This window comes from Dermacentor variabilis, chromosome 11 (genome assembly GCF_050947875.1).
Source record: "Dermacentor variabilis isolate Ectoservices chromosome 11, ASM5094787v1, whole genome shotgun sequence".
In the NCBI taxonomy this organism is placed as follows: Eukaryota; Metazoa; Arthropoda; class Arachnida; order Ixodida; family Ixodidae; genus Dermacentor; species Dermacentor variabilis.
Genome location: NC_134578.1, coordinates 7,745,066 through 7,770,871, shown reverse-complemented (window position 1 = coordinate 7,770,871; position 25,806 = coordinate 7,745,066). Strand labels below are relative to the sequence as shown.

The window sequence follows — 25,806 nt, the reverse complement described above, 5'->3', positions numbered from 1 at the left end:
AGAATGCTTTATACTTCGCATTCATCAGAATGCACTCCCAACAGTCATGGAAAAGCACCCTGCAACAAAACACCGCAGTAATTGGGCCACTGTGGCATTTTGAGCAGAAGTGGCAGACAATTTGTCATTACGAGACCGCGTTTGATTAAACTGGCTTGGTTTGATGTCTTTGCAGCTAACTTTCATAACACTGGCAAACCACAGGTGACATATTTCCATGTGAACATTAACCTGAGGGGTATCTACAAATTGGTAACACAAATCAATGCATAACTTCTTTGTGTATAAACTTTATTAAGGATGCAAAAGAAAACAATGCATCCTCAAGATATTCAAAAAATGGCTGTGCATGTTTCATCGTGCATGCAAACTAAACGCCGACAAATGCAAAAGACATGGGGATTTGTAAAACATACCTGCTAAGTGAACTTACTAGGATTCTCCACAATAAATGAACATCGACGGTGGAAAATGAACAACATTGGGGAAATAAATTAACGCACAACAATTTTCACAACCGAGGTTTCAACAGTCAAGTCTGCCATAAATGCAGTTCTTTTACACCACAACTCCACCACCCAAATGAGACGAGGCGTACGGCTTCCGGCTGTGACAAAGTTGCCAACTTTGGCAGGTGTAATGACAATTAGAAAGGGGGGAGAAAAACGTGCCGATAACCTCCCGGCATTTCGCCTGAGAGCAAACTGTGACATGTACAAGGAACACAATTCTAAGAAAAAAAAACAATAAAAAGACCAGAGTTGTATCTTTGGAATACATACTTCACACAATAAACTGAAAGTAGGTGAGAAAGGACGCTCTTAAGAGCCAACATGGCCTAACAAAGGCAAGCTCGCTTGTAAAGTTGTCTTGATGTGGGCTGATTGGTAGGTATGCAGGTTGGGGTGAAAGCAGTGCAAAGATTACACGTCTTTCTTTTATGGTATCACTTCACACTGTTTTTGCCTTAAACCACTAGTATTAAGACTGCTGATTGCCAGTTCCCATTTCCCCCTCTTGGTCCACCTGAATCCATCCCAATCACGGGAAAGAAAAACAGGATACACCTTCACATAACAATGTTGACACCTTCGTAATATAACTAGCAATGTGCTGATGAGACCAAAACAGCAAGGAAGACCAATGTCCAGCGAGGTTTGCTTACAAAGGCTGGCCATGTGAGGTCATTCTGAGTTTCTGATCCTCTATGATGCATTCAGCTGGCGGCACAAACCGCATTTGCCGAAATGCAAGAGTTGGGAAGATCAAGTATTACAACCTGCAAGACAGCAAATGCTAAAGCCGCTGGCAGAACAGACCTTGCAACACACGTGAACGAAGATGGCCTCAATTAAGACAAGCCCAACAATGTGTCAATTCAGGTGAGTTATTCACATCTAAACTTACGAGTGCACTATAGACGAGACGGAAATAAAGATTGTTGTACATTGTCCCTGTCACTTCTATCCCACCTGTAGTGCACTTTTGCAAGTTTAAGTTAAAACGAGCCCACTAGTAAAAAAACCCGACAACAGGTTGAAACACTCAGTCCACCAAAGATCATCCGCAGAAGCAGTAGACAGAGAGGCAGCACTGGCAGTCATGCAGGGGATGCACTAGGAAGAGGTTTTACTCGCACCCGCAGGACAGCAACTGCCAGAGCCACTCGCAGTGCCACCGACGGAAGAAGCGACGATGTCATCACAACCAGAGGGTCCCGCTTCGTCTGGGTGGCAGGGTGAAGGCCCTTGTCAGATCCGTGGCTGGTAGGTGAGTGTGACGTGAAATGTGCGCACGTCCAGTTCCGTACAGTCCTGCTCAGATACAATTGGCGGACCATCGTTCTCCTTGCCACCTAGGAACCACTCAGAGCGAGTGCGCAGCCTCTGTGCCTGCTGGCGCTCTAAGGGGCACGACGACGATGCAGCCGCCTCATCAACGTGCAACTCCGCGAGCGCAGGTGCTGACTGGTGCAGACCCCAGCGCTGCGCCTCAGCCTGCAGCCAGGAGCGCTCAGCCTCGAGCGACGTCTTACGCGGCACCAGCGAGTCCGGTGGGTACCGGAAGGCAAAGATCCAGTCCTCCTCAACACGGAGCACGCGGCCAGTCAGCCGCGCGTAATACTCGTAGTTGTGCCGGCCAAACAAGTTGCTCACTCCAAAATTGTCAATGAGGAAGCGTGTGGCTCGGCTGGCAGCACGGAATCTGGCCACATCTTCCATGCGTGCCACTTTGCCCGTGCAGGTGCGGAAGAATGACGGTGCCACGCTGACACCCAGTGCCTCGGCCGTCATTCCGGTGCGGCTCAGGTCCGAGGCAACCAGGCGGAACGTGCCAAACAGCAGCACCAGCAGCCGCTGCGCAGGAAGTGGGAGCTGGGCAAGCAGATGCTGCACCCGCTCACGCCGCTCCTCAAGGCCACCTGGCTGGTCCAATGCCACCAACAGCTGAGCCTCCAGCTCAGCGCCAAACACACCGCCTGCCAAGAAACACCACACAGGCTCTGGCTCAGAAACAACACCCGTCACTTTCTGCATTTTTCCTCTTATGAACCACGGTACATAGTGTGCCAAATGAATAACTCCCAATTGACACTCAAGAAACGAGTAATGTGCTGACATGACTTGAGACTTCACTTGCTAAGTAGCTCTTCTCTTGAAGAACCCGCTTCTCTATACAGTCGTCTTATTTTTTGGACTCCCTAGGGACCGTGAAAACATACAAAAAAAGAAGAATGCCTTAAACTGCCCTCAAGGGCTCAAATTGCCACAGCCATGTCCGAAATAGCTTTAAAGGCCTTCCAGTGCAATTAATAGGCGTCTTGATGCTCGTTCTGTGAGAGGAGACAGCAGGTGCTTGTGTGTATACTTAAGGAACACAGTTTTAAGTTCTGTGACAGTATGCTGTGCCACAAAACATTGCATACGCTTGACTGGGTAACACCACTGACTTTAGGAACCGCCATTATGCAATGGTTTAGATTCTTTTCATGCTTTCTGCACTTTGACACCGTAGGTGACAATCGAGGAGACAAAGTTCTGGCTTCATTGCCAACATCGGCATATTAAAAGCTTGGCATTGAATAGCTGGAAGCTTGACAGCAAACATTGACGCTGCTAAGCCTAATGGCAGCACAAAACAACCACAGCTGCCAGTGCTTGTTCGAGGCTGAGATAACCAATATGGCGGTGGCTTCAATTAACGCTGTTTCAGACCTGCAGCCACAGCAAAAGGTCTGAAAAATAGGACGGCAAAGGGTTTCAGCGTCCGAAATTTCAGATGTTCTTATACATTGGCTATATGCAAAAATGTTCCAAAGGCCGGGTGACTTCATGATTGAAAATAGGCTTACTCTGACTTAACATAACAAATTAAAACAAAAGGGTATAAACGTTTCGCCACCTATGCAGGTGGCATCTCCAGTACGCATTGACACAAATGAGGGGAGGCCCAGTCTACTTGTGTCACACGTCCTTGTAAACGTCCAGCAGGTGGCCACAGTTGGTGTTGCACGTCGATTGGTCACGACGGATGAACCACGATTTCAGTTTTCTTTTCCCCCACTTATGCTCTCGGGCCAGCATCATTGCACTGTCAAGGTGAAAGCTATGCTCTGTCATCCAGCTGTGTCTGACAAGGTCAGTCTTTGAACGCTTTGCATGGGTAACCTTGGCAATGTTTCCTTTGTTTTCTTTCAATCTCGACCTTTTTCTGTCCGTTTAGGTAATGTAAGCCGCGTCACAATTCTCGCACGGCACTTTGTAGATTACCCCGCTCCGATTTTCCGCAGGGGTGCAGTCTTTCAGTTTCATGAACACATTCCCCCCAAGGTAGAATGGAGTCTGAAAACTATTTGTATGCCCAGCGGGTGCAATGCTCTCCGAGCAGTATCTGACACACCCTGGACATAGGGAACAGATACAACAGGCGCTGCCCTCACTCGTGACTCACTTCCCCTTCTCCTCTGCATATCGTTAATAAGCATCCTGGGATAATGGCGCCTTTTTAATGCATCAAGTACCTTTTCTACTTCACGTAGCCGCAACTTCTTGCTCGAGCACACTGCATCACAATGTGATAAACTTGTCGAAAGCTGCTGGACAGCTTTGACCTTGACAATGCGATGACGTTGGCCCGAGAGCAAAAGTGAGGGAAAAGAAAACTCCCGCAATCGTGGTTCAACCCTCGTGAACCACGAGGGAGCTGCAAAGGAAGTGAACCCACCAGGCAGTTTACGCAGAAAGCGCTTGAGGACCGATGCCATGGTGTGTACTGAGAAGTTGTCCAGGTTCACCAGGCGACCCTGGTGCAGGGAGTGTGCCAGCTTGCGTGCATTACCCTGATGTCCTGGTGCCCGGAAGACATCTTTCTTACGAGGAGCCTCCTGAACGTGGCAACACACAAATTTATTTTATTTCGTCATCAGGTCACATGATAAAAAAAAAACAGAAATGTGGCTTGACAGAGATCTGCACTCTTTAAATAAGGATGGCACGCAATCAAGCCAGACAGAAGCCAACAGCGGGAACACATCTCATTAATTTGGGCCTCTTTGCTGATGCCAGTTGTTACTAAAAGCGCAAATAGTGATGTGTTGAGAAAAGCAAGTGACAACTTTGAATAGTGAAAAATATGCTCGTGAAATCTCAAAACAAATCATGAAAACAGCATTTAAAAAACAAGGATTACACAGAAGCACTACTTCTGACAGCCTTTGTTATAAATGACATTCCAGATACACACCATATTGTGACAAAGGTGCTGTTTCTAATCTAAACAGCAGCAAACAGGCTTCCCACATCAGCCAGTGAGGCTTAGATGAGCAAACTCGACTTCTGTAGGATCAATTTACACCTAAATGATGGGCGATTCCTCATTCCTGAACCAGACTTAATGAACACGACGGCAATACAGCTTTGCTGCATCTTCTGGGGCTCAATTTATTTTTCTTGGCTTCTTAGACTCACTTCCTAATACTTACAGTACAAAGGTTTGCTCTACAAGTACACATAAAAACTGTAAAGAAAGCAGCCTAGACTACCCGTCTTTTACACAAGGTGCACTCTTAAATGATGGACAATTATTCCAATGGCAAACATGAACTTCAAAGACCATCCAAGTATTCACCTTGAATATTGCTTTAAATCTCTGCAAAGGTGCTCAACCTGTCTGTCAATGCACTGCTAGAACTTGAAAGCGTGGGAATAGTACCCCTGCGTAAATTTAAGCTTCATTGTTTCCTTTTATGTAAAAGCAATCAGGATTGGAAAATGCATCCAGAAAATCTTGATAGATCGATCCTTTTTCCTGGTTGTAACAAATGTATTGAAAAAAATTATGCCTCACAACCCTATAAACATTAATCCTTAAATACTGGGTTATGGGGCTTATGGATTTGTTTTGTAAGAAAGCAATGCAGAAATCTGCATCCTTCATTTCATAATAGCATAATTTTCATTCTTAAACTTACAACGTTTTTCATATTTTCTTATCACTGTATGTTATGAATATAGTACATTGCTAAACCATGTAACTGTTTTGCCATATGCCACGTGTCACCTATAACAATCAAGGTATCCATAATTAAGGTGCAAATTATATCTGCCCACATAAAATTCAGTTATGCCACATTTTTTGCATCTTCAGATTAATTAAAAACATACCGCACCTAAAAAGCTTAACTCAACAGAACATACTAAGAATTTTCAATTCTTCAGTGAATTTGGCAGGTTTACAAAATATGGACTCCATGCGCAATTTCTCTACAGGAACATCAAACATGAAAACATCCAACTAAATCACGTCCAGCATGCTTTGAAAGCATTCATCCATCCACTTCAAAAATATTCTTGATGTAAAAGTATTGTCAGAAACAAAGAAGTGACCTCACTACATGACAACACACTGGCACCACGGGCAATCACCCAGATGTACTATCAGTGCCAAATGAAACACAGAGCATAACTGAAGGTATAGTGCACGCCGTCCAGTCATCACCAATAGCAGCCTTGCACATCAAGTTTGACCACTCTGTGTGATAATGTTCCCTTATACTGCAGTATTTTCGTTTCTGCTCTGGTTCTCTTTTATTTGAAACCAAGAAAAGATGAGGGAGCAGTAACGATGACGATGCAACCTGTAGCATAAGCACCGCTGTTTGCATTTCATTATATGATGATAGAACATACAGTTTTGCCGCATTGTGCAATAATACTTGCCCTATACTGCAATATTTTAGGTTGTTTATTTTTATTTGAAAGCAAGAAAAGAAAAATCAAGGACAACCAGAACAGGAACGCAAATATCAATTCATATCGCCCATGCTCAGGTGGCGAGTTGTGACGCTGCAAACGCCATCATTGCACTTTACTGCCGTAGGTAAGTAAAACGGTGTCCAACAGCTGGTGCTACGGCTTCTTGCACAAAACTCCAGAGCACAGCCAGATACCAAGCCAAGACAGAGCAGACAGTGCGAAAGAGGAAGGGAAAGCGCACACCAAATCATAACCACAATATTTGACACTCGTCGTAATGGGCCTCTTTCTCTGCTACTTGTAGTTCTCGTGAGTCGGCAAAACGAGCACAGCACTACATGATAACAAAACTACCGAACAGCAAAAGCAAAGGCAGCACAGGGTCTAGAGGAAACAACATTTTCAACCTACTCTTGTTGACTACGGTCAACACACGAGAAAAAAACAATTTTGATTGCTGAGTACCGGCACTGAGTGCAGAGTTTCTGGTTAACTTTAGCCAATAGCAAGCATCATTTGTTGAATAAGAGCAGGAAAGCAGGACAAGAAAGAAGTCTGCCACACAAATCGCTTTCATTTTGTCTTCTAGGCGCCGTCAGAGGAGACAGGGCAATGCAATATCCTTGGCTGCAGTGGTATCACACAGGTAATGTAAAGCAAATGCAACGTACACTTATGTTTTAAATCTGAGAAAAAATGTCTATACAAACGAAGCCATAGGTGACTTGGTATGAAGCCAATTTCCACTGTTTTGGCTGATATTGCCCCTATAGCTAAAAAAATGTCTGCAAGATATATATATTTTTTTTCTTTTCAGTTAAATAAGCTTGTTCTCGGTGATTTTGCACATTTGGATGTAAAATTATTATTCTCGGGTACTTGTGTGCATCATCCTTAAATGATCAATAATATAGCCGCAACGTGAGCATCTCGCACCTTGTTGAGCCGCAGCATAAGCACGAGCAGCGGTGCAGGCAAGTCACTGCTGTCCTTGCAGAGCTGCTCCAGAGGCACTCCAAACTTGACCCGCTCCAGGCGCGATGACGGGGCCTGGCCACCACCGCACGAGGTCACCGCCTGGCTCAGGCTGGTGGCACCCCGGTGGACACGGCGCGCCCACGTCGACATGCCTCTGGCAACCTGGACAGAGGCACAGCTAAGTCAGAGGCAGTTTTTGTGAAAAAAAGTTCCAAATGGTTCTAAGCGAACATTAATGGCGTATTTACAGGACAGACAGCTCTGCAGATGACTGCACTACAGCTATCCAGGGAAAGCATGAGGAATGCGGGAGATGGAAATTCAATACGATGAGCAAAACAACGAGAACAAGACGATAGTAACCTTGCAGCCCTTCTGGATGCCTATAGCATCTCCACAATGGATAAGACAAGCAGACAATAGAGCCGGAAAAATATTAAAGCTCTCTATTTCAATCTCTGTGAATGTCAGCAGCATCAACATGGAGGTTGCAAAGAAGCACAGCCACAATAGCTATTTTGTCTAGATTGAGTGATGTAATGTATTTGTTTTCTCAAAAACAGTCTTGATGGCAAAAAAGGACGGTGCTCATTGCCAGGCTTACAAAGCATCTCAGACTAACAGCACACAACTGCCAGAAACAGCTCGGCATTTTCCACCCATACACGTCGTGGATCATTACGTGATGAAGTCACATGATGAGTCATCTGACATGGAAAATCCTGATTTGTTCCATCATGAAGCCATACCAACTTGGCCATTTTTCTGTCTTTTTGAACGGTGTCCTTTTCATAGCTATTTTAAAGCAAAGCTTTCTTTGCCTCTTCCATCGAATTTTTCACTGCTGCAGCTGCTGTCTTCCATGCCACATAGGGGGATGGTTGAGAATGTGTATAATGTACACGGTAGGGACGCACGAGAGGTGTCTGTGAGCCTTTTTGAGCAAGAACTTCATCGGCATCACCACAATGCCTTCTGAAACACCCTTGCCATTGACACAATGGCCTGTGGATGGCTGTAATTATGCGTTAGCCCCCCCGCAAAAATATTGCAGAAGCTGCAGCGCTTACTTTTGTGCTCACATGCAACAGTCCAGAGAAGAGATAGTATGGTGGAAGAAGAAGACAGAGTATGAGTAAAGCAAACACCTTGACGAAACAGGTAAATAATAGCCACTGTTTGTTCGTGGCAGCTTGCATACATGGGGTGAATGTGGGAAAAACGAAAGGTATCGTCAGAAAGCATGCTTCGTTTGGGGTCTCTTTAATAAAAGAAATGCTGCTACTAGACATGTCAATAATTGTGGAGGAACTGTCAAAATTTTAATTCAAGATATGATATTTCTGCTATTTCTGAAAAATAAGCATCGTGCAAGTTTGTACATGTGGCCAACTGACACAGGGCGTGCAGACACAAAGCTGCACTAAAGCACTACAGCGTCAACACGACAATACTTCAGCCAAGATGCAATGCGCCCATGTAAGAAAATAGCAGTGCTAACCTTCTCGCAGGCTACGAACAATGGCGCACAACGCCTTGAGCAAACACGTCTCGCTGTGTGTTCTGTATACTATGCAGACAAAACACGTGGTGCACACAAGGTAACAATGAACATCACATCACGACTGCTGTAGGCCGTCAACATCACCGCCAAATATAGTCAATGAAGGTAAACAGCGCAGAAAGCTTCACTAACATCAATTCCCACAGTGCGTAGGATCTGAACTTTTTAATTCATTTACAAGGAAAAGGCTGATTATCTAAGAAGAAAACAAAGGTGCCAAGCTACTCCTTCTTGGATTTCCTAGCCGAACCTCACTACAGGTACATTAGTGTGACATGATGACAAAGTATTTTCTCGTGTTTGGGCCATTCTGACGCAAGAAATAATCTTGAAAGTTGCTCGGTTGAGTTTCTGGTTATTCAATAATTCAATGCACTCTTTCTTTGCCAATTAAAAATTAACCAGGCCCAAGCAGATGCTGTCAAATTCCATCATGTCACAACAGAATAATGCGGGAACTTAGCAGGTCAGTAGCAGAATAACATACGAGGATATAACATAGTATTGAAGATTTAAAAATATTCAAGTCAGAGATTCTATGTGCCAAAACCAGTTAGTTATGAGCCGTTAAAAAGAGCGATGGAGTTGCGTATCATGTGAAGCAAGATGTTGAGATTGCACAACAAATCTTATTAACTGTCAAGCCACTTCGTATCAGATCAACAAAAGCAAAAAAAAATTATAAATAAAAATATGCGAGTATTACATTATGTGTGCAGCTATTATAATTGGCAGCATAGAACAGCAAATAGCCGTACAGCAGCCTGTACTTAATGCATACCAATGAGCAGATGTAGACATGATGCCACGAGACAAATTCAACAAATACAGTTCTGAAACCAAGAGGTTCATACAGAGCCACACTCTGAACTACAACACAATTCACCAGCTGCAATTGGTTCAGATAATGATTACTAAATAAGTGTTGCGTAAAGCACAAAGAACCATTTCTTACATGCGAGATATTATATCTTAAAGCAACAAAGAGTATTTCAAATGGCGTTGTTGTGACATTTCCGCAATAATTTACGAATTGTTTTCGACCACTATAGTCCTCATTCGAATGCATTCAAACAGACCTGTAGCGATCCGGTTAACCAAAATGCAACTTGCGCATAATCAACTGAAACTGAGAACATGTGAGGCTTGTTCGCGCGAGGATGGTTCCCCATGAGCGACACACATCTTCTCTACGATCACACAGCAGCGACCTTTCAAATATCTCAGTAATCGTATGACGGATGCATTGACTAAACCCGAATATCCTCGCGTAGACTGTTTGGTTAAACAGGCTGTATCTGCCGCTTGGACATATACAGAAACCCTACCCCGTTAGATGCTCCAGCACCCATATCTTTTCAATGACACACTCTACAACACATCCTTACACTAGATGAGGTTACACGATAGTTCATGGGTACAACTGCACCAATGTTCTTATCTGAACAAACAATTTCACAGGCAATAACACAAGGCGTGCACGTCTTGCTGTTTAAGTACAACGCGCGTCATTTATGCCACTCCGGCTGTCACAAAGTCCACCGCCTGTCTGTAAACAGCGCACCTGATCAGGCATTTACATTCGTGTAAGCGCCATTAAGTTACAGCGACTATTCGTCTGCCTTGTCCTAGCGGAGTTGCGATCTCATCGCAAAGTCTTCAAGCTTTCAAACGCGCAACCATGACTACGAGTCGCCGTTTGAACGAGACCTAAGTTACTGAGCCGTGCTTCCGCCTTATACAAGTGCACAGAACGGACACTGTGCTCGTAAAGCGTGATTTAATTCAATTCCTTTAACTCCTTGCTGTTCCCATCACCTCGAAAATTACCCTTTACGACACGGACACTGCTTCCATGAGACAGCATGTGTGCGTGGTTCCAACAACAACAATTCCCGTCTGGATGATGGCTCACCTGCAACTCAACCTGGCTGACAGTCTCCGATCATGCTGACCGCCGCGCGCAGCGACTGATAAGACAATACGCTCATGCAACTGGTTGAGCGGTCAAGCAGCGGGCCCGCCGCTGCACCGCATCTGCAGAAGTCGGCACGACACTTTCAAAAGACGGTAATGCCAACAAGCGAGCAACGAGCGCCGAGAGCCGCCATAAGCTTGTCACGTGACATGATTTATTTGTTGCCAGCCGATGGCTCATAAAAGGTGCTCTGTATCGCCGAGGGGTATGGAATTGCAGGTCCCGTTCTACGATTATGTCCCCCAAAATATTATTTCAGTGTGCTGTATGCGTACTCGATTTTGCACAAAATGTAGAAAACCAAATTTGGGTATGTCAACTGCCTTCACAGTATTTAAATGCACGAAACTGCTGCGGAAAGTGGGCGTGGACGAACCAGGCGCGAAGGTATAGCAAACGAAACGTCTGCGACTTGAAATATCTACTTTCGCTCTATGATCAAATGGAAACTGCGAACGAAAGGAACATATATCGGTGAAAAAGTCGAGATCGTCTGCAGCAGTCTGCAGTGACAGTTCGATAAAGCGAACAGAGCGCCATTCTGCACGGCGGACGTGTCATGCAAGTGTATGCGGCGCTCGCGCGCTTTCTCGAATGTGCGGTGCGTGCGGTGTGCAGTGCATCGAACTAGGGCGAAAGTACGTCCTGTGCGGTCACTTGAGCTCGTCTGCGGATCTGTAGAAAGCAAACTACGCTTTAAAGGCGGCTTGTTGTTAGTGTGGTGGCATTGCGATATTTCCCGATCATCTCGAGCGATCATTCTGCGCCCTGTGCTCATGTGTGAATCCACGATTAGTACGAGAGCCACAGCGAGAGCAGGAGAGCTCAGTAGGCCTGTTCGCAGCAGTCGACTCGTTTGACATGGCCACGGTTCCAGAAAGCGTAAGCCCCGAGCAGCGGCTTGTGTGTGCGATCATTCCGCCGCTCGATTCCAAGCGGCACAAGGGCCAGGCGGGCCGCATCGCCATCCTGGGCGGATCGCCCGACTACACCGGAGCGCCGTACTTCTCCGGCATGGCGGCCCTACGAACAGGCGCTGACCTGGCCTACGTGTTGTGCCCGCCCAGCGCCGCGCAGGCGATCAAGGCGTACAGCCCGGAGCTCATGGTTATGGCGCTTCCGGAGACCGCAGGCCCCGATGCAGTCGCGGAGCGGGTCTGCGAACTGCTGCCGCGACTGCACGCTCTCTTAGTCGGGCCAGGACTGGGTCGCGCAGAGGCCACGCGCGGCTTGCTCAAGACAGTGGTAACGAAGGCGCGGTCGCTGTCCCTGCCCCTGGTCGTGGACGCAGACGCACTGTACTTCGTGGCGCAAGATCCGGATATGGTGCGCGGATACCAGCGAGCATTGCTCACGCCCAATGCGGCAGAGCTGGAGCGGCTGTGCAACGCCGTGTTAGGTGTCAGGGCCGCGGCGCCGGACCGCGCGGAGGCGGCGCGTCAGCTGGCCCGAGGTCTGGGCAACGTTACCGTGCTGGCCAAAGGTTCGGAAGACGTCGTGACAGACGGACGCGTGAGCCTGTACTGTCGCGAGCAAGGCAGCCCGAGGCGGTGCGGCGGACAGGGCGATATTCTAAGCGGAGCTGCGGCAACGCTGATGCACTGGAGTCACGCCGCTGATGCTCCGGCTGGAGATGGTGCCGCAGGTCAGCTGGCAGCAGCGCCTTTGGCAGCCCTGGGTGCCGCCATGCTGGTGCGTCGGTGCAGCCGGCTTGCCTTCCAGAAGATGGCACGCAGCACGCTGACATCGGATATGCTGGCTGAGATGCGCACCGCGTTTTCTGCCCTCTTTCCGGTTGACTGAGGTCTGCGCGCCTAGAGTATAAGGGCGAAGAACTGAAAACAAAGTAGTTCACCTAAGTCATCTCTGAGGTCGAGTTAAGCAGTTCTGCGTGTAATCGGATAACTGCTCATAAACCTGCAGTTAGCTAAACCCGTTGCTGTCAAGGACAGGCGCATGGGTTTCGTTTCATGGGCGTTTATTCTTCCAATAAAGACAGCATATCTGTGCTGTGGCACGCCCAGAGCGTTTATGACAGAAATGTGTTTTGCTTGCATGGCCTGATTTGTTTTCCGAGGTGTTTAAGTGGGTGACATGATCGATTCGGTTGTGGAATCGCCTATCGTTTTCGAACGTTTTCGAATCGCCAAACTTGGTCGCCATGTCTCGAAGTGTGGTACTGTCGTGTCGGCACGAGCAAAAAGAAAGTACGGTATTATGAGCGTCGAAATTCAAGGAAGGAAAAAGTGGAGAAGGAAGGCAGGGAGGTTAACCAGTTTTGCCTAACCGGTTTGCTACCCTACACGTGGGAGCGGGATGGGGGGGATGAAAGATGGGGAGAAGAGATAGAGGGCACATAACACGGCACACACATCGTTGGTTACAGTCTGTCAGTTAAAGTAATGACAAGTATGCATGCACTGTGAATTAAACTGGCTCGGTTCCAACTAGACTGTACTGGCATTCTTCTAGTACGCCAGTTCAAATCAGTGCTTCTTCGTATTGCGTTTGCGAGCATTGCGGCAGTTGTGGTGGAAGTCATCATCATCATCAGCCTAGTTACGCCCACTGCAGGGAAAAGGCCTCTCCCATACTTCAACTACCCCGGTCATGTACTAACTGTGGTCATGTAGTCCCTGCAAACGTCTTAATGTCATCCGCCCACCTAACTTTCTGCCGCCCCCTGCTACGCTTCCCTTCCCTTGGAATCCAGTCCGTAACCCTTAATGACCATCGGTTATCTTCCCTCCTCATTACATGTCCGGCCCATGCCCATTTGTTTTTCTTGATTTCAACTAAGATGTCATTTACCCGCGTTCGTTGTCTCACCCAATCTGCTCTTTTCTTATTCCTTAACGTTACACCCATTAACGTGGTGGAAGTAGGTAAGTGCAAAGAACACGCACGATTGAACGTAACGTGATTGGGTCAACTGCGGCCGGAAGGAATAAAATAAAAATGGAAAACGGCTTGCGGATTGTATACGCCCCATATATTCGGTCTAGAATATGCGTTCAACGTGCGAATATTTAAAATATGTGGAGACAGGTGCAGCTTGTTTGTACCATGCACACGCTAAGCTTTAATTTAACAGGAGAGAGTAAGTAAACCGTAGTTAAAATATTACTGTAGCTCGAAGCGAAGCGCCTTTCGCATCATAGAGTTAGTATTTCGCATGACATGCAGTTTCTCCACCCAGAAGCTCCAAAGAATAACCGAAACTGAAACTAAAGGAAGCCAGCCAAAGTCAATATGGGAGTCGGAACATCAAGCACCAGCCGTGATGGAAGAAGGCAGACGCGCGGTTGATGGTCACAGTTTATGGGACTATACATATCAACAACGCGCGCACTTTTCGTTTAAAGCCTTTCCCATAAGCGCCAGGTGCTTCTAGTACTTATGAGATGTGTGCAAGCAGCATCGACTAACGAAATGGTCCTGCGAAGCCGAGCCAAAGGTAGCATCCTCGACTACGCTTCCCGAAGGCAGTACGACGCTGATCTTCGCTTCAGAAACGCCCTGATCCGCGACGGACTTGTCTTCGGTCCCGATTTGTTCCGCAAAGACCTCTACGCGCACTATGGATGCGTTAACGCCATCGAATTTTCGAATGACGGTGACTGGCTTGTCTCAGGTAAGGCGCTGTCATCTTGCGGTTTAGCGCTCTGAGGATGGACCGTGCGCCGTCTGTATCAGGTCTTGGAGAACTCCTCAGCAGATTATTTCCATCCGATGTCATACGTATCAGTGATCTTGTCTATCTTGTTGCTTCTGTATCCACTCGGGAGTGTCACCGACGTCCATGAGCAAATCAGCGCAGCAATCGTATTGGGCCCGTTTGTGCGCCGATCAGTAGCCTTGCTTTTCTTTTTCTTTTTTTAACGCAAGACGCGCGCTGGCTTTCTGTGTTCATTCTTAACCCGATATTCCTTATGTTCGCCTTGCGTAGAGAAAACTTTTAAGAGCACATTCAGCGTTGACATCAACAGGTTGCAGGAAAGTTGCTGAACCCGCATAGAGGAACGTACGCGCATTCTGACGCGGTGTCTGTCAAACTGCTTTGCGGCTAGGGTTTTTTGAAATGTTGCTACAGAGCTTTACTTGTGTCCATGGGCGGTGCCATCAGGAGCTGTTAATGTGTTAACAACCCATTCACACGGAGCACGTTCGATGGTGATCGAGCCCGATCGAATTCCTCGATCACGATTGGCTCCTTTGCTCTGGCGGCGGAAGGCAGCCAAAAGCGGTCATGAAACTCGATCCTGATCGGGTTCGATTCAAACGCACGATGTCGCAGCAGATCGATGCATTAAGTACGTTAAAAAGCAGGAAGACTCCAACCAAGATTTATTTTTAAATACCCGACGTTTCGGAGCCCGACCGGCTCCTCCTTCAGGTGTGAGATGACGTGAGGCGTTGGTTGGAGTTTTCCTTCTAACTCACTTGTCCCCAACCAGGCAGATATCTGCCGAATGTTTACCCTTGAATAAATGTGTTGTGTGTGATCGTTAAGCGAGGGCCACCGCGTGTGGCAGTGCAAATATGTGAGGATGGGCATCTGACAAGCAGGTGTGTTGAGTCGGTAGTCCCTGCCAATCATCAAGACGGAGATTTCCCACAAGTGAAACACGTTCGAGATAACCTGAACGGTTAAAGCAACGACCACGGGAGATGTGCTGACAGCTGATTCATGTGTTTTGGCCAACTCATTTCAGGGGGAGACGACCAGCGGGTGCTTTTGTGGAATGTGCAGGAAGCCATTTCAGGGCCAGGTCGGCCACACGCCATGAAAGGACACCATAACAGCAACATCTTCTGTCTCTGCTTTGACTCGTACCACAAGACTGTGTTTTCTGCCGGTATGTTAACCCACAGAGGAGCTAAGACAGAACCTGGCTTGCATGCGACACCATAAATTGGTCTTGTTTTAGAGCTGAAGTCAAAACGTACAAATGGTGCAGGCTTTTCCAGACCCACTTCATTTCCAACTCGTAGAGTAGGGGTATCGCTGGCAAAAAGCTGGCACAAACTGCATGACAAAACTTAAGGGCCTACGAACAGCAGCTGGCAGTGGTTTTCACAGAGAATTCAAAATATTGCAAAGCAATGCAGACAGTGCTGTATGGAAGTGATATTTGCATGAAAAACAGGCAGAGCGTACTTTTTCTTGACACACTAATACTTTTCAGTTAATAAACAGTGAAGAAATAACATAATGAACTCAAAATAAAAGTAATTATTAAAGTAATTATATGTTATTGTCCTTCGCTTTGTTTTGGTCCATGCATTATGTTTATTATGCTGTTTATTATGCTTTTTGTTTGTGTACTTATGTATGTTTATTATGTGTTATTGCTGCTACATACACTATTCAATCTGCACTGTTGTGCACCACTCAAAGGGTACCAAGCTGTTTGTGGTGATGTAATCAATAAAATAAATAATTAAGTCAATTTAGCTATTCATGTTTATTAGTGTGTTAGGTATAATAAGCAGGCTGATCAAAAGGAGCTAGTCAACAGAGATGTAATGTTCGTTTAGCAGTCGTCATCATCTCACCTAAAAATTTCGCATTGTTGACTTAAGGGTGGAGAAAACTGATTTATCAAGGTAGGTCTGAGGTCGCACTTTGTTTTTTGTAACAGTGATGTGCTCCCTTTCGTGTTAGTGCTCCTCTTGCTTTGAGCCTTCACCTTGTTACCACTTGTACATTTTTCGACACTGTTTGCATTTTAATGTGGAAGAAATTTAAGGCCCTATACACCAAGCGTAAGCCCTTCACAATGCTTCATTCAAGCCTCCCACAATGTCTGCACTGAATGAAATAGGAGCTGTGAGTTGTAAATTTCTTACATGCGGTACTATGTCAACAATGACAGGACATTGCACGGCAACTGTGAAACATCAGCACTGAAGGAATGAACCTTAGTTGTGTTGCCTTAATGTTTCCCTTGACATACATGAATCAAGACATTTCATTCAAGGCAGCATCTATTTGCACTGAACCATGTTTTATCGAAGTGGAGAAAAGCATTTCAAGTGAAAATAGGATATTTCAGAAATGCTTTGCCGCAAAAGGTACCTCAATGTGTTTAGCAGAAACAGAGTAATTGGCTATAACGCGGTCTCTGCTGTGCTCCTGTTCCTTCTTCAATGCCTCGCACTGCAAAGGCTATGGCGCAGCAGTTGTGTGCCTACAACACTCTGCCTTCCGATGGTCACCGTGTCACGCAGTTCAAATTTCATTTTTGATGTTAACGTAGATGTCACAACTTCCGATTTTGGTGCCTACTACGCGATAAACATAAACCAAATGCGGTTGTCCTCAGCGAGCCACAGTGCGCTTAGCCTGTGGACTCATGGCAGCACCCCGCAGCTGCCGCGGTATTAATGCTGTGTAGTCAACCGCAGCTACCAATAGCAGTTGCGTATGGGAAAACGCTTTATTACATAATAAAGCATAAGCCTGCCTCCTTAAGAGAGTATGGAAGCTGGCTTCTGTTGAAAAGAGAGCATTTGAGAGAAATGTCATTTCACGATCCGCTTGCGAGCTCCACAACAGCAAGACTTGGCTGAGACTCGCCGTGGTTGCTCAGTGGCTATGTTGTTGGGCTGCTGAGCACGAGGTCGCGGGATCGAATCCCGGCCACGGCAGCCGCATTTCGATGGGGGTGAAATGCGAAAACACCCTTGTACTTAGATTTAGGTGCACGTTAAAGAACCCCAGGTGGTCAAAATTGCCGGAGTCCTCCACTACGGTGTGCCTCATAATCAGAAAATGGTTTTGGCACCTAATTATTTTTTTTTAAGACTTGGCTGAGGTGTTCACAGCAGCATATGCTACCCGCGGACAATGTTATTTCACCAAGCCAGAGGGGTGGTTCAGGGACCCTTTAAAGCCAGGAAAATTGTCTGGAAGATTACAGTGCAGGAAGACTTCACCTGAATGAATTTCTCAAGTGAAATTATTGCTGAACGGGCTGCTAGCGTGGTACTATGTTCCCTTCTCCTGCTTGTGACCTGTTCTGGTCTACTGTACTGTATAAAATGTAAATAAATGTGGGTGTGGAGGTTTGACCATCAGCACAGAAGTTTTAGAGTTCTTCGAACATGAAGCTTTCAGTGATGTTCAATCAAGCGTTGTGTCACCTGCAAAACTTGAAAGCCTGTATTAAGAGAATGTGATGGTGATACATATTTGAGACATAAAAGCAGATAAACTAACACCCAGGGCCATTCAATGCGGCAATAGGATAACTTAATAACTATGCTGGTGAGAACATGATTCACATGAGTGTTTCTAACAACTGTCCTTATTTATTGTTAATGAAGGCCACGAGGAAAGGGAAACAAGAGTACAATTGACCCCAAAGTTCACGAACCACAAGATCTTAGAAAAAGCTTTTTGTGAGCAGCCTGTAACAGTAGTCGGTAAAACTACATTGTAATGTTGTTCAATATACTAGCAGAAGGTGAAAATGTAAATACCAGGCTGCATTGTGAAACTGTGGAGATAGTCAGCCTTTTCTCGGTTCCCTTTGTCTAAGCCATGTAATTGACTGTATGGGAAAAAACAAAACAAGACAGGAATAACTAGAAAGGAAATAATGCTTGTTGTGTTCATCCTGAACACACATGACCTAGCTACATCACCCTGTCATCTAGTTTGTTTGTAATGACTGCGAGCTGAATGAAACTTTAATCAAATCAACTTCTTTCTTGCTTAGCCCATTTGATTAGCCCACATTCAACATCTATAAATCAACTACTTAAAGGAGATTAATGCAGAATTAGTTCTGTTGAAGTGGTTAGAAGTCCCCCTTATAACAGCAATGCTAGGGTTGCCAACTCCTAGTAAGCGAAGTCAGGATTGGGGAGGGGGTCAGGGGGATGGCTGGCAATTATTTTCCCTGTCAGTGTCATGACCCCCCAGTATGTACGTGCAACTGAGTTGCATTTTAGTGCTAGCCGCTTGCGATTTTTAATGAAAAAAGTGCAGTAGTCGCCTTGCTAATGCAGCTACCATCACAGATTAAGGTACTGTCAATGGTTCAGAGCCTGCAACAGAACTAGAACCATGGCAAAAATGAAACTGCTTTTATGATTATGACAGTGCAACAGAAGACAAAAGAGAAGAGTATGCTACCAAGCTGCCAGACATAAACAGGAAATATTACTTATTTATTCAGTAGCAAAAAAAAAAGTAAGATTAGAACATTTTGTCCTTCCGATAAGGTTCATTCACTTGGGACATGTATTCAAAAGTTGACTGTCCCACTAAATTAGGGACAGTTGGCAGCCCTAAGTGATGTATGCACTGCATAGAAACAATTGCGAATACTTTGTCAAAATTTTCTGCAGGATGCACATATTTAAGATTAAGTGATGGATCATAACTGAAACTGCACTAAGTGGTGTTGCCCATATGGCATGTTGAACAAGGCAAAATAAAAATTTTCATGTTTCATTATGCAAATTTCAGTGTTTATTTTCTTTAAAAAGGTATCCCTCCTTCAGTAACTGTGACATTTGTAGTAGTGCCCTCACTGACACCTTTGTCTTTTGGCAGGTAATGACGAACAAGTCGTGATACATGATGTCGCAACGTGAGTATATGTTCAAAGCATTTAATGACGGTATTATGCTGTTTGCAAGGATTCACTTGTTGTGAACTTCGTGACTGCTTTCATTACTGATAGAACATCTGACTAGCCACTTTCAAGCATTCCCGTCTTGTCATTCGTCTTGTCAAAATAGAGCACTCTGAGCATATTTGGTGGTTCATTCACCGTGTTTCACTATGCTCCAACTCAGCGCTCAGAGGTGCTCTCGTTTCCGAGCTGGGAGCATGATTGAGGTCATGTGGCTCAATTGGTCTGGGAGTAGGTGAACATTCAGCTGAGGCATGCTTTACCTGTCTCCAATGTTGAGAGGCCTCTACATAGTTGCAAACGTAGTAGGTGCCAGTTGAATATGCCATGACATTCTGTACAGCATGGCCTCCTTTGTTACATTCCTATGCCTGTAACTTCTGTTGTTTTGGGACACCATTGATGGTAACAATGATGCTCATCATCAGTGATTCCTTCCAGTTGAAACAGTAGCAAATGCCAAAAGGAGTTCAACATCCTTTTCTTGATGGGCAAACTCATTGGCAATGAGCTTTCGAAAGCAGTGCTGTTATATTTTATGTGCTGTTGCTGCTACTTGTAATGCTAGTTCTACATTATTTACTGGAGCACTTGAGTAAACTTCGGGTGAAATGCACCCACCAGTTACCCTGAATCAGTCGTGGCACAGTGCAGTTAAAGTTTATCTTTCTGTTTGTCTGTGTGTGTGCATGTAAACACTACGGATTTTATCATGTTTAGCAGAAGTCAAACAGATCTACGCAAACAAAAATAATATCATCACGATAATACACACATAGTAACATGTACGTAATTTCGATTGCATGGATTAGAATAATGTAAAATTGAATATAATTAATTGTGTTAAAACAACCTGATCACAGGGTAAGGATTGCTTATCACCTGATAATACATTCCAGTGATCAATGCTTCACAGGCATAAACTGTGCCTGAAGGTATTAGCGCAAACTAGGTCCGTAAAAAAAAGCTCATATATAGTGTCCTGTCTTACAGGGCTTAGCAAGTGTTCAGTCACTCATGTTAAACAGAAAACAAGAAGCAATAACATGCATATGTTGTATTGAATAAGTAGTGCCACAGGAGGAATGTTACGCCTACTTTTTAAGTGTGACAAAGTGGAAGAATCTAAAAATTCACAATGACGAAGCAGGAGGTGACGTGACGTGACTGTGACGCCCGCGCTCTGTATTGCAGGGGTGCCACCAGGGATGTGTTCTTGCATGATGAAGCAGTCTACGGCTTGTCAGTGCAACCTGGTAATGACTATGTATTTGCCAGTGCTAGCGATGATGGTTGCATTCTCGTGTACGATGTGCGAGAGCCAAGGTCCTCCGATCCCCTGCTCCTGGCCACCTCCAAGTCACCCTTCCATGCTGTCACCTACAACCCCGCCGAGCCGCGGCTCTTGGCCACAGCCAACTCGCGCGAGGGTGCAGCTCTCTGGGACGTGCGACGTCCACGCCACCACTTGCTCTGCTATGATCATGATGGCACTATGCAGAGTGCCATGAGTGTGCGCTTTGACGATCGAGGCACCCGAGTGCTGGTTCTCCGACGGCGCCGACCACCAGCTGTCTTTTGGCTGGAGAGCAGGCAGCCTGTGGTCCAGCTGGACCACGTTGACTACTGCAACTCCTGCACCATGAAGAGCTGCTGCTTTGCGGGTCAACGGGATGAGTATGTCATGTCAGGCTCAGATAACTTCCAGCTCTACGCCTGGAAGCTGCCTGACAATGTTGAGGACAGGACGAGCACAGATGGCAAGAGTGTCTGGGTGAGGCAGGCTCACCTGGTGATGCAGGGACATCGATCCATAGTGAACCAGGTGCGCTTCAACAAGGCATCCATGGTTGTGGCATCATCGGGTGTTGAGAAAATGATAAAGGTGAGTGGCATCTTGAACTTTCTTCCATCTGAGAGTCTTAAACATTGATCAATATGCTCACTCACGAGTACACTGACTCACACTTGCTCCACACTCATTTCACAGGCACGAGAAAGAGCCTTAGTGAATGACAAATGGTGTGAGCATAAACAGGGGTGAGTGAAACAAGGACAGTCCGCGAAAGTGTCCTGAAAGGTGTGAAGTTGAGAACTGACCAACCTGAATACTATGAACGATAGATCCTGAACAACACATTCTATTACTAGTCGCTTTTTCAATATCTGCATGAAACGGGCGTACATGCACATATTTAATTTCATTCTGAAGCTATGCCATGTGGCACCCCAAGGGAATAGAAAGAGAGAGTGCCGATGAGCTTGAGTGCTTGTAGGTTTGTGAGCAAGTGCTAGTCAGTGGGAGTTGACGTGAGTACGAGCCTTAGTGAGGGCCGGTAAGTGTGAATGGAAGCAACTGTGAATGTGAGTGAGTGCTAGTGAGCGTTAGTAGCAATGGGAGTGAGCTTTTAAGAGTGTGAGTGCACATGGGCAACAAAGCATGCACGTATTCTTCTGATCTGTGGTCTTAAGTATATTGATCATAAACGTCGGGGGGGGGGGGGGGGCGAGCGCTTGAGAGTCAAATCTCATTACTGTGTTGCCACATTAACGAATTACTCAAATTTATGAATATTTTTAAGATCCCCACCAGATTGCCTATATCTTAAATGTAAGAATATTTCAAAACTACAAATTTCAATACAGTGCATATTTCAGAATAATGCACATAGTTTATTTTCCCCTTTATAACCGAGGAACATTAGTATTATGAATTCGGCTAAAAGTAACAGTGCCGCAACCCTCGTGTGAAACAGAAACCATCACCATGTCGCAGTATCTATCATCATAACCATGTCGAGTACCAACTGTTTCACCACAAACTTTGCCAAGAACTTCATGACAAAGGTTTGACAATGTTCACACGAGATGCAATGATGAACCCAGCTAGTGATGGTGCCAAGAAGAAGCGAAAGCAGTTTTCGCTGCAGGAAAAATTGGAGGTATTGCAGGATATCGACTCAGGGAAAAAGCAAATTGATGTGTGCAGACATGTGTGGCATTGCCCCATCGACCACCGCGACTATTTCGAAAGACCGAGACAAGATTGTCAAGCTTTACCAGGAATCATAACTCACTCCTACGAGGAAACAGCTGCGACTGGGAAACATTCAAAGTGTGGACCAAGCTGTTCTCACGTGGTTCAAAGATGCCAGACTGCAAAATTTTCCTGTGTCTTCCCAATGCTCCAAGAAAAAGCCTGCAAATTTGTCTATGCACTTGAAGAAACTGGGTTCAACTCCAGCGTGGGTTGGCTTTTTTGTTTCTGCCAAAGAAACGGAATAACTTGCCAGGTAGTCTCGGGTGAGGAAAAGGCTGCTGACAGAGATGGCGCAAATTCCTGGCGCAATGATCGTTTTCTAGAGGTGACTGAATCGTATTCTGAAGACAATGTTTTCAACACGGATGAGAGCACATGTTTTTATCAGCTCCTGCCAGACCGGACGATGCACTTCAAAGGACAGCAGTGCAAAGGAGGGAAGAAATCGCATCTTCACGGGACAGTCCCACTCTGCTACAATGCAACAGGCATGAAGAAAATTAAACACTCGTCATCGACAAGTATGTGAAGTCTCGCTGCTTGAAAAACGTCATGTTCATACCGTACAACTACCATGCCAACAAACAAGCCTGGATGACTAGAGAACTCTTTTCCGAGTGGCCCACCAAACTCGACGACCAAATGAGCAGGGAGGAGGAGGAATAAACTTTTATTGTACAACCAGCACTTTATGATGGCCGGGTCTAAGCCTCTCATGAAGGGACGTCGAGGGCTTGCCTCGCCGCCGCCTCACGGGCGTGCTGGGTTGCCCAGGTTTGGTCGTCAAGGGCGGAGCTCCGCAGAGCCTCATGCAACCTCGACGAGAGAGTCGTGGTGTTAGTCTGTGTGTACTGTGCTGGGCACTCCCACAGCATATGCGGAAGCGTAGCCGGGTGAATGCCACAGCACCGGCAGTTGGGGGTAGTGTGGACGTCTTGAAATATAAGGTGGAGGCGGGCGGGGGAAGGGTACGTGTTGGTTTGTAGCAGACGCAAGGTGGTAACCTGCGCCCGGATGAACTTGGGGTGAGGCGGGGGGAAGGTTCGGCGACTTAGGTAAAAGGCCTTAATGAGATTGTTATAAGTTGTCAGATTGTCCCTGGTGTCCAACTCATCTCCAGTGACTCCGGCGCGGTTGACTAGGCCTCGCACAATGGATTGGGTGGCCTCGTTGAGATTGGGGAGGTGTGGGTGGACAGGGCCCGCATGGGCCGGGATCCATGTTAGGGAGATTATGCTGTCTTTAGAGTGTGGTGCCTGGCAGAGGATGCAAAGAGCTTGAGGAGAAATACGACCTTTGCTGAAGTTAGTGACGGCTGAGCGAGAGCCACACACAATGGTGTGACAGGTGGGATCTAGAGTGGCCTGGGCGATGGCCACTTCTTCAGCCGTCTCGGCAGTGGGGGTAGTGACACTGGAGTTGTGGTGTAGTACTCATCGCGTGTGGCGACGGCCACAAATTGTGTGCCATGGGAATATTGGGCTGCATCAACAAATGTGACGCCAGGTACGTGAGCAAAGGCTTTCATGATAGCTCCGGCCCGACCTTGGCGCCGGGCCCTGTTATATTCAGGGTGCATGTCTCTAGAGATAGGGTCTATGTAGATCCAGCTATGGATGTCGGTCGGGATCGGTTGTTCGGGGCCCTGTTGCTGATGGTAGGTGAAGCCAAGCGTGGATAGAATAAAGCGTCCTATTTCAGTAAGGGTGAGCCGTTCAAGCTGAGAGCGTTGTTGGGCTTCAATGAGTTTGGAAAGGTTGTTGTGAACTCCCAGTTGGTTGAAGAGTTCAGTGCTGGTGCAGTGCGGGAGGCCAAGTGCTTGCTTGTAGACACCTTGTATGAGGATGTCGAGCTTGTTTTGCTCAGCCCGGTACCAGTTGAGGTACGCAGCAACGTAGGTAATGTGACATATGACAAAGGATTGGACGAGGCGGAGAAGGCTTTCTTCTTTGACTCCCCCTCGTCGGTTAAAGATACGTTTAAGAAGTCGTAGGGTGCTTTGAGATTGGGGCACAGATCTTGTTGAGAGCCAAGGCGTTGGAGCTGTTGGTGGAGATGGTGAGACCGAGGACCCGGATACTAGGGACGTGCGGGATAGGACTGCCATCTTGAAGGCATAGGGTGATGGCGTCACAGGGTCGGTGATCAGATTGGTGTTTGGGAGGGCGACCCCGTTGAATGGGCTTGTAGAGCAGAAGCTCCGATTTAACCGGCGAACAGCGCAGACTGGTCCCTTGGAGATAGGCTTCAACCGTGTGAATCGCCTTTCGGAGGACTGACTCCACTTGACCATCACTGCCTCGGTACGACCAGATGGTAATGTCGTTGGCGTAGATGGTGTGGTTGATATTGTCGACTGCAGCCGTGGCCTAGTTGTAGAATGCCCGCCTCGGCTGCGGGAGGCTGTGGGTTCGATTCCCACCGCCACCGGGCACCCACTGTTTCTTAAATGGGCACAAGCGTTCCCCGGCCTGGCATTCGGCTTTCTTCAAGGGTGACACGCTTGGGAAAGGAGCCTGCGCCTTAAATTCCCGTCGAAACTCTCGTGAGCATCGAAAAAACAAGAGTGACACTGACTGACCTGTGCCTGTAATGGCGAAATGAGGAGGGATGAACGAAAAATTCTACTGGTTGTCGACAACTGCTCTGCTCACATTGTGAATGTTCGCTTGACTTACATTTGCTTGAAGTTTCTGCCGCCAAACAACACGTCCTTGCTACAACCCCTAGACCAGGGCATTATAAAGAGTGTGAAAGCAGAATTTTGTAAGCGCCTTGTGCAACGATTGTTTATCTACCTCCGCCTAAAGCAGCCTACTCCAATCAATATTCATCAGGCAGTGGAAATGCCCACAGGAGCTTGATGGAACTTGAAGGTGTCCACCATTAGCAACTGCTGGTGAAAAGCAGGGCTTGTCAAAGCGCCTGTGCAGCTTGAAGATGACCTTGAGGTGACCGTCAACAATGCAGGAGACCTGTGGACCGAAGTTGTAGAACTGCTGCCTGCCGTCTCTTCCTTCGACGACTACATGGAGAGTAACAGCATAGCACTAAGGGCGGCGGACCTGACAACTGAAGAGATTATTAACTGCGTTCGAAACATCTCCATTGACGATGACGATCCGAAGGAAGATGACTATGGGTCACCAAACACAGAAGATGAGATCATGTCGATCATTGATGTTTTAGTGCACATGAACAAAGTCCGCACTTTCATCGCTCAGTGCAATGATATAACCAATGAGGTATTGCGAAAAGCGGACGATGTAGACGCATTCCTAATCAGTCGTGCGTGCTGCACGCGCCAGAAGAAAATAACTGATTTATTCAAATGAAGCAGC

At 46.5% G+C, this 25,806-nt stretch overlaps 3 protein-coding genes across 3 annotated transcripts in view; 2 read left to right on the top strand and 1 right to left on the bottom strand.

Annotated features, from left to right (window-relative positions):
• Positions 1 to 253: 253 nt before the first annotated feature.
• On the bottom strand, positions 254 to 10,929 carry RhoGAP71E (Rho GTPase activating protein at 71E). The gene is made up of 4 exons (XM_075675181.1): positions 10,712 to 10,929; positions 7,191 to 7,394; positions 4,225 to 4,384; positions 254 to 2,479 (listed from the first exon to the last, which is right to left on the bottom strand). Exons 2-4 carry the CDS (start codon positions 7,380 to 7,382, stop codon positions 1,752 to 1,754), a joined length of 1,080 nt encoding a protein of 359 aa, XP_075531296.1. The 5' UTR covers positions 7,383 to 7,394; positions 10,712 to 10,929; the 3' UTR covers positions 254 to 1,751.
• Positions 10,930 to 11,334: 405 nt separating this feature from the next.
• Naxd (NAD(P)HX dehydratase) lies at positions 11,335 to 12,806 on the top strand. The gene has a single exon (XM_075675182.1). The coding sequence runs from the start codon at positions 11,636 to 11,638 to the stop codon at positions 12,575 to 12,577; it is 942 nt and encodes a 313-aa protein (XP_075531297.1). The 5' UTR covers positions 11,335 to 11,635; the 3' UTR covers positions 12,578 to 12,806.
• Positions 12,807 to 14,033: 1,227 nt separating this feature from the next.
• LOC142564250 (DDB1- and CUL4-associated factor 5) overlaps positions 14,034 to 25,806 on the top strand; it is a 32,876-nt gene continuing 21,103 nt past the window's right edge. Inside the window, exons 1-4 of the mRNA XM_075675171.1 lie at positions 14,034 to 14,408; positions 15,490 to 15,633; positions 19,344 to 19,380; positions 20,620 to 21,310. Of these exons, the coding sequence (XP_075531286.1) occupies positions 14,174 to 14,408; positions 15,490 to 15,633; positions 19,344 to 19,380; positions 20,620 to 21,310 (1,107 nt within the window). The 5' untranslated portion in view covers positions 14,034 to 14,173. The remainder of the gene's footprint in view (positions 14,409 to 15,489; positions 15,634 to 19,343; positions 19,381 to 20,619; positions 21,311 to 25,806) is intronic.

What these genes read in the sequence shown, in the direction of transcription:
- RhoGAP71E (XM_075675181.1), bottom strand. Translation starts at nt 7,382, where the DNA reads ATGTCGACGTGGGCGCGCCGTGTCCACCGGGGTGCCACCAGCCTGAGC. An exon ending in TTATGCTGCGGCTCAACAAG is followed by an intron (nt 4,385 to 7,190) that starts GTGCGAGATGCT and finishes TGCCACGTTCAG; the next exon opens with GAGGCTCCTCGTAAGAAAGA. An exon ending in CTTTCTGCGTAAACTGCCTG is followed by an intron (nt 2,480 to 4,224) that starts GTGGGTTCACTT and finishes GTTTCTTGGCAG; the next exon opens with GCGGTGTGTTTGGCGCTGAG.
- Naxd (XM_075675182.1), top strand. Translation starts at nt 11,636, where the DNA reads ATGGCCACGGTTCCAGAAAGCGTAAGCCCCGAGCAGCGGCTTGTGTGT.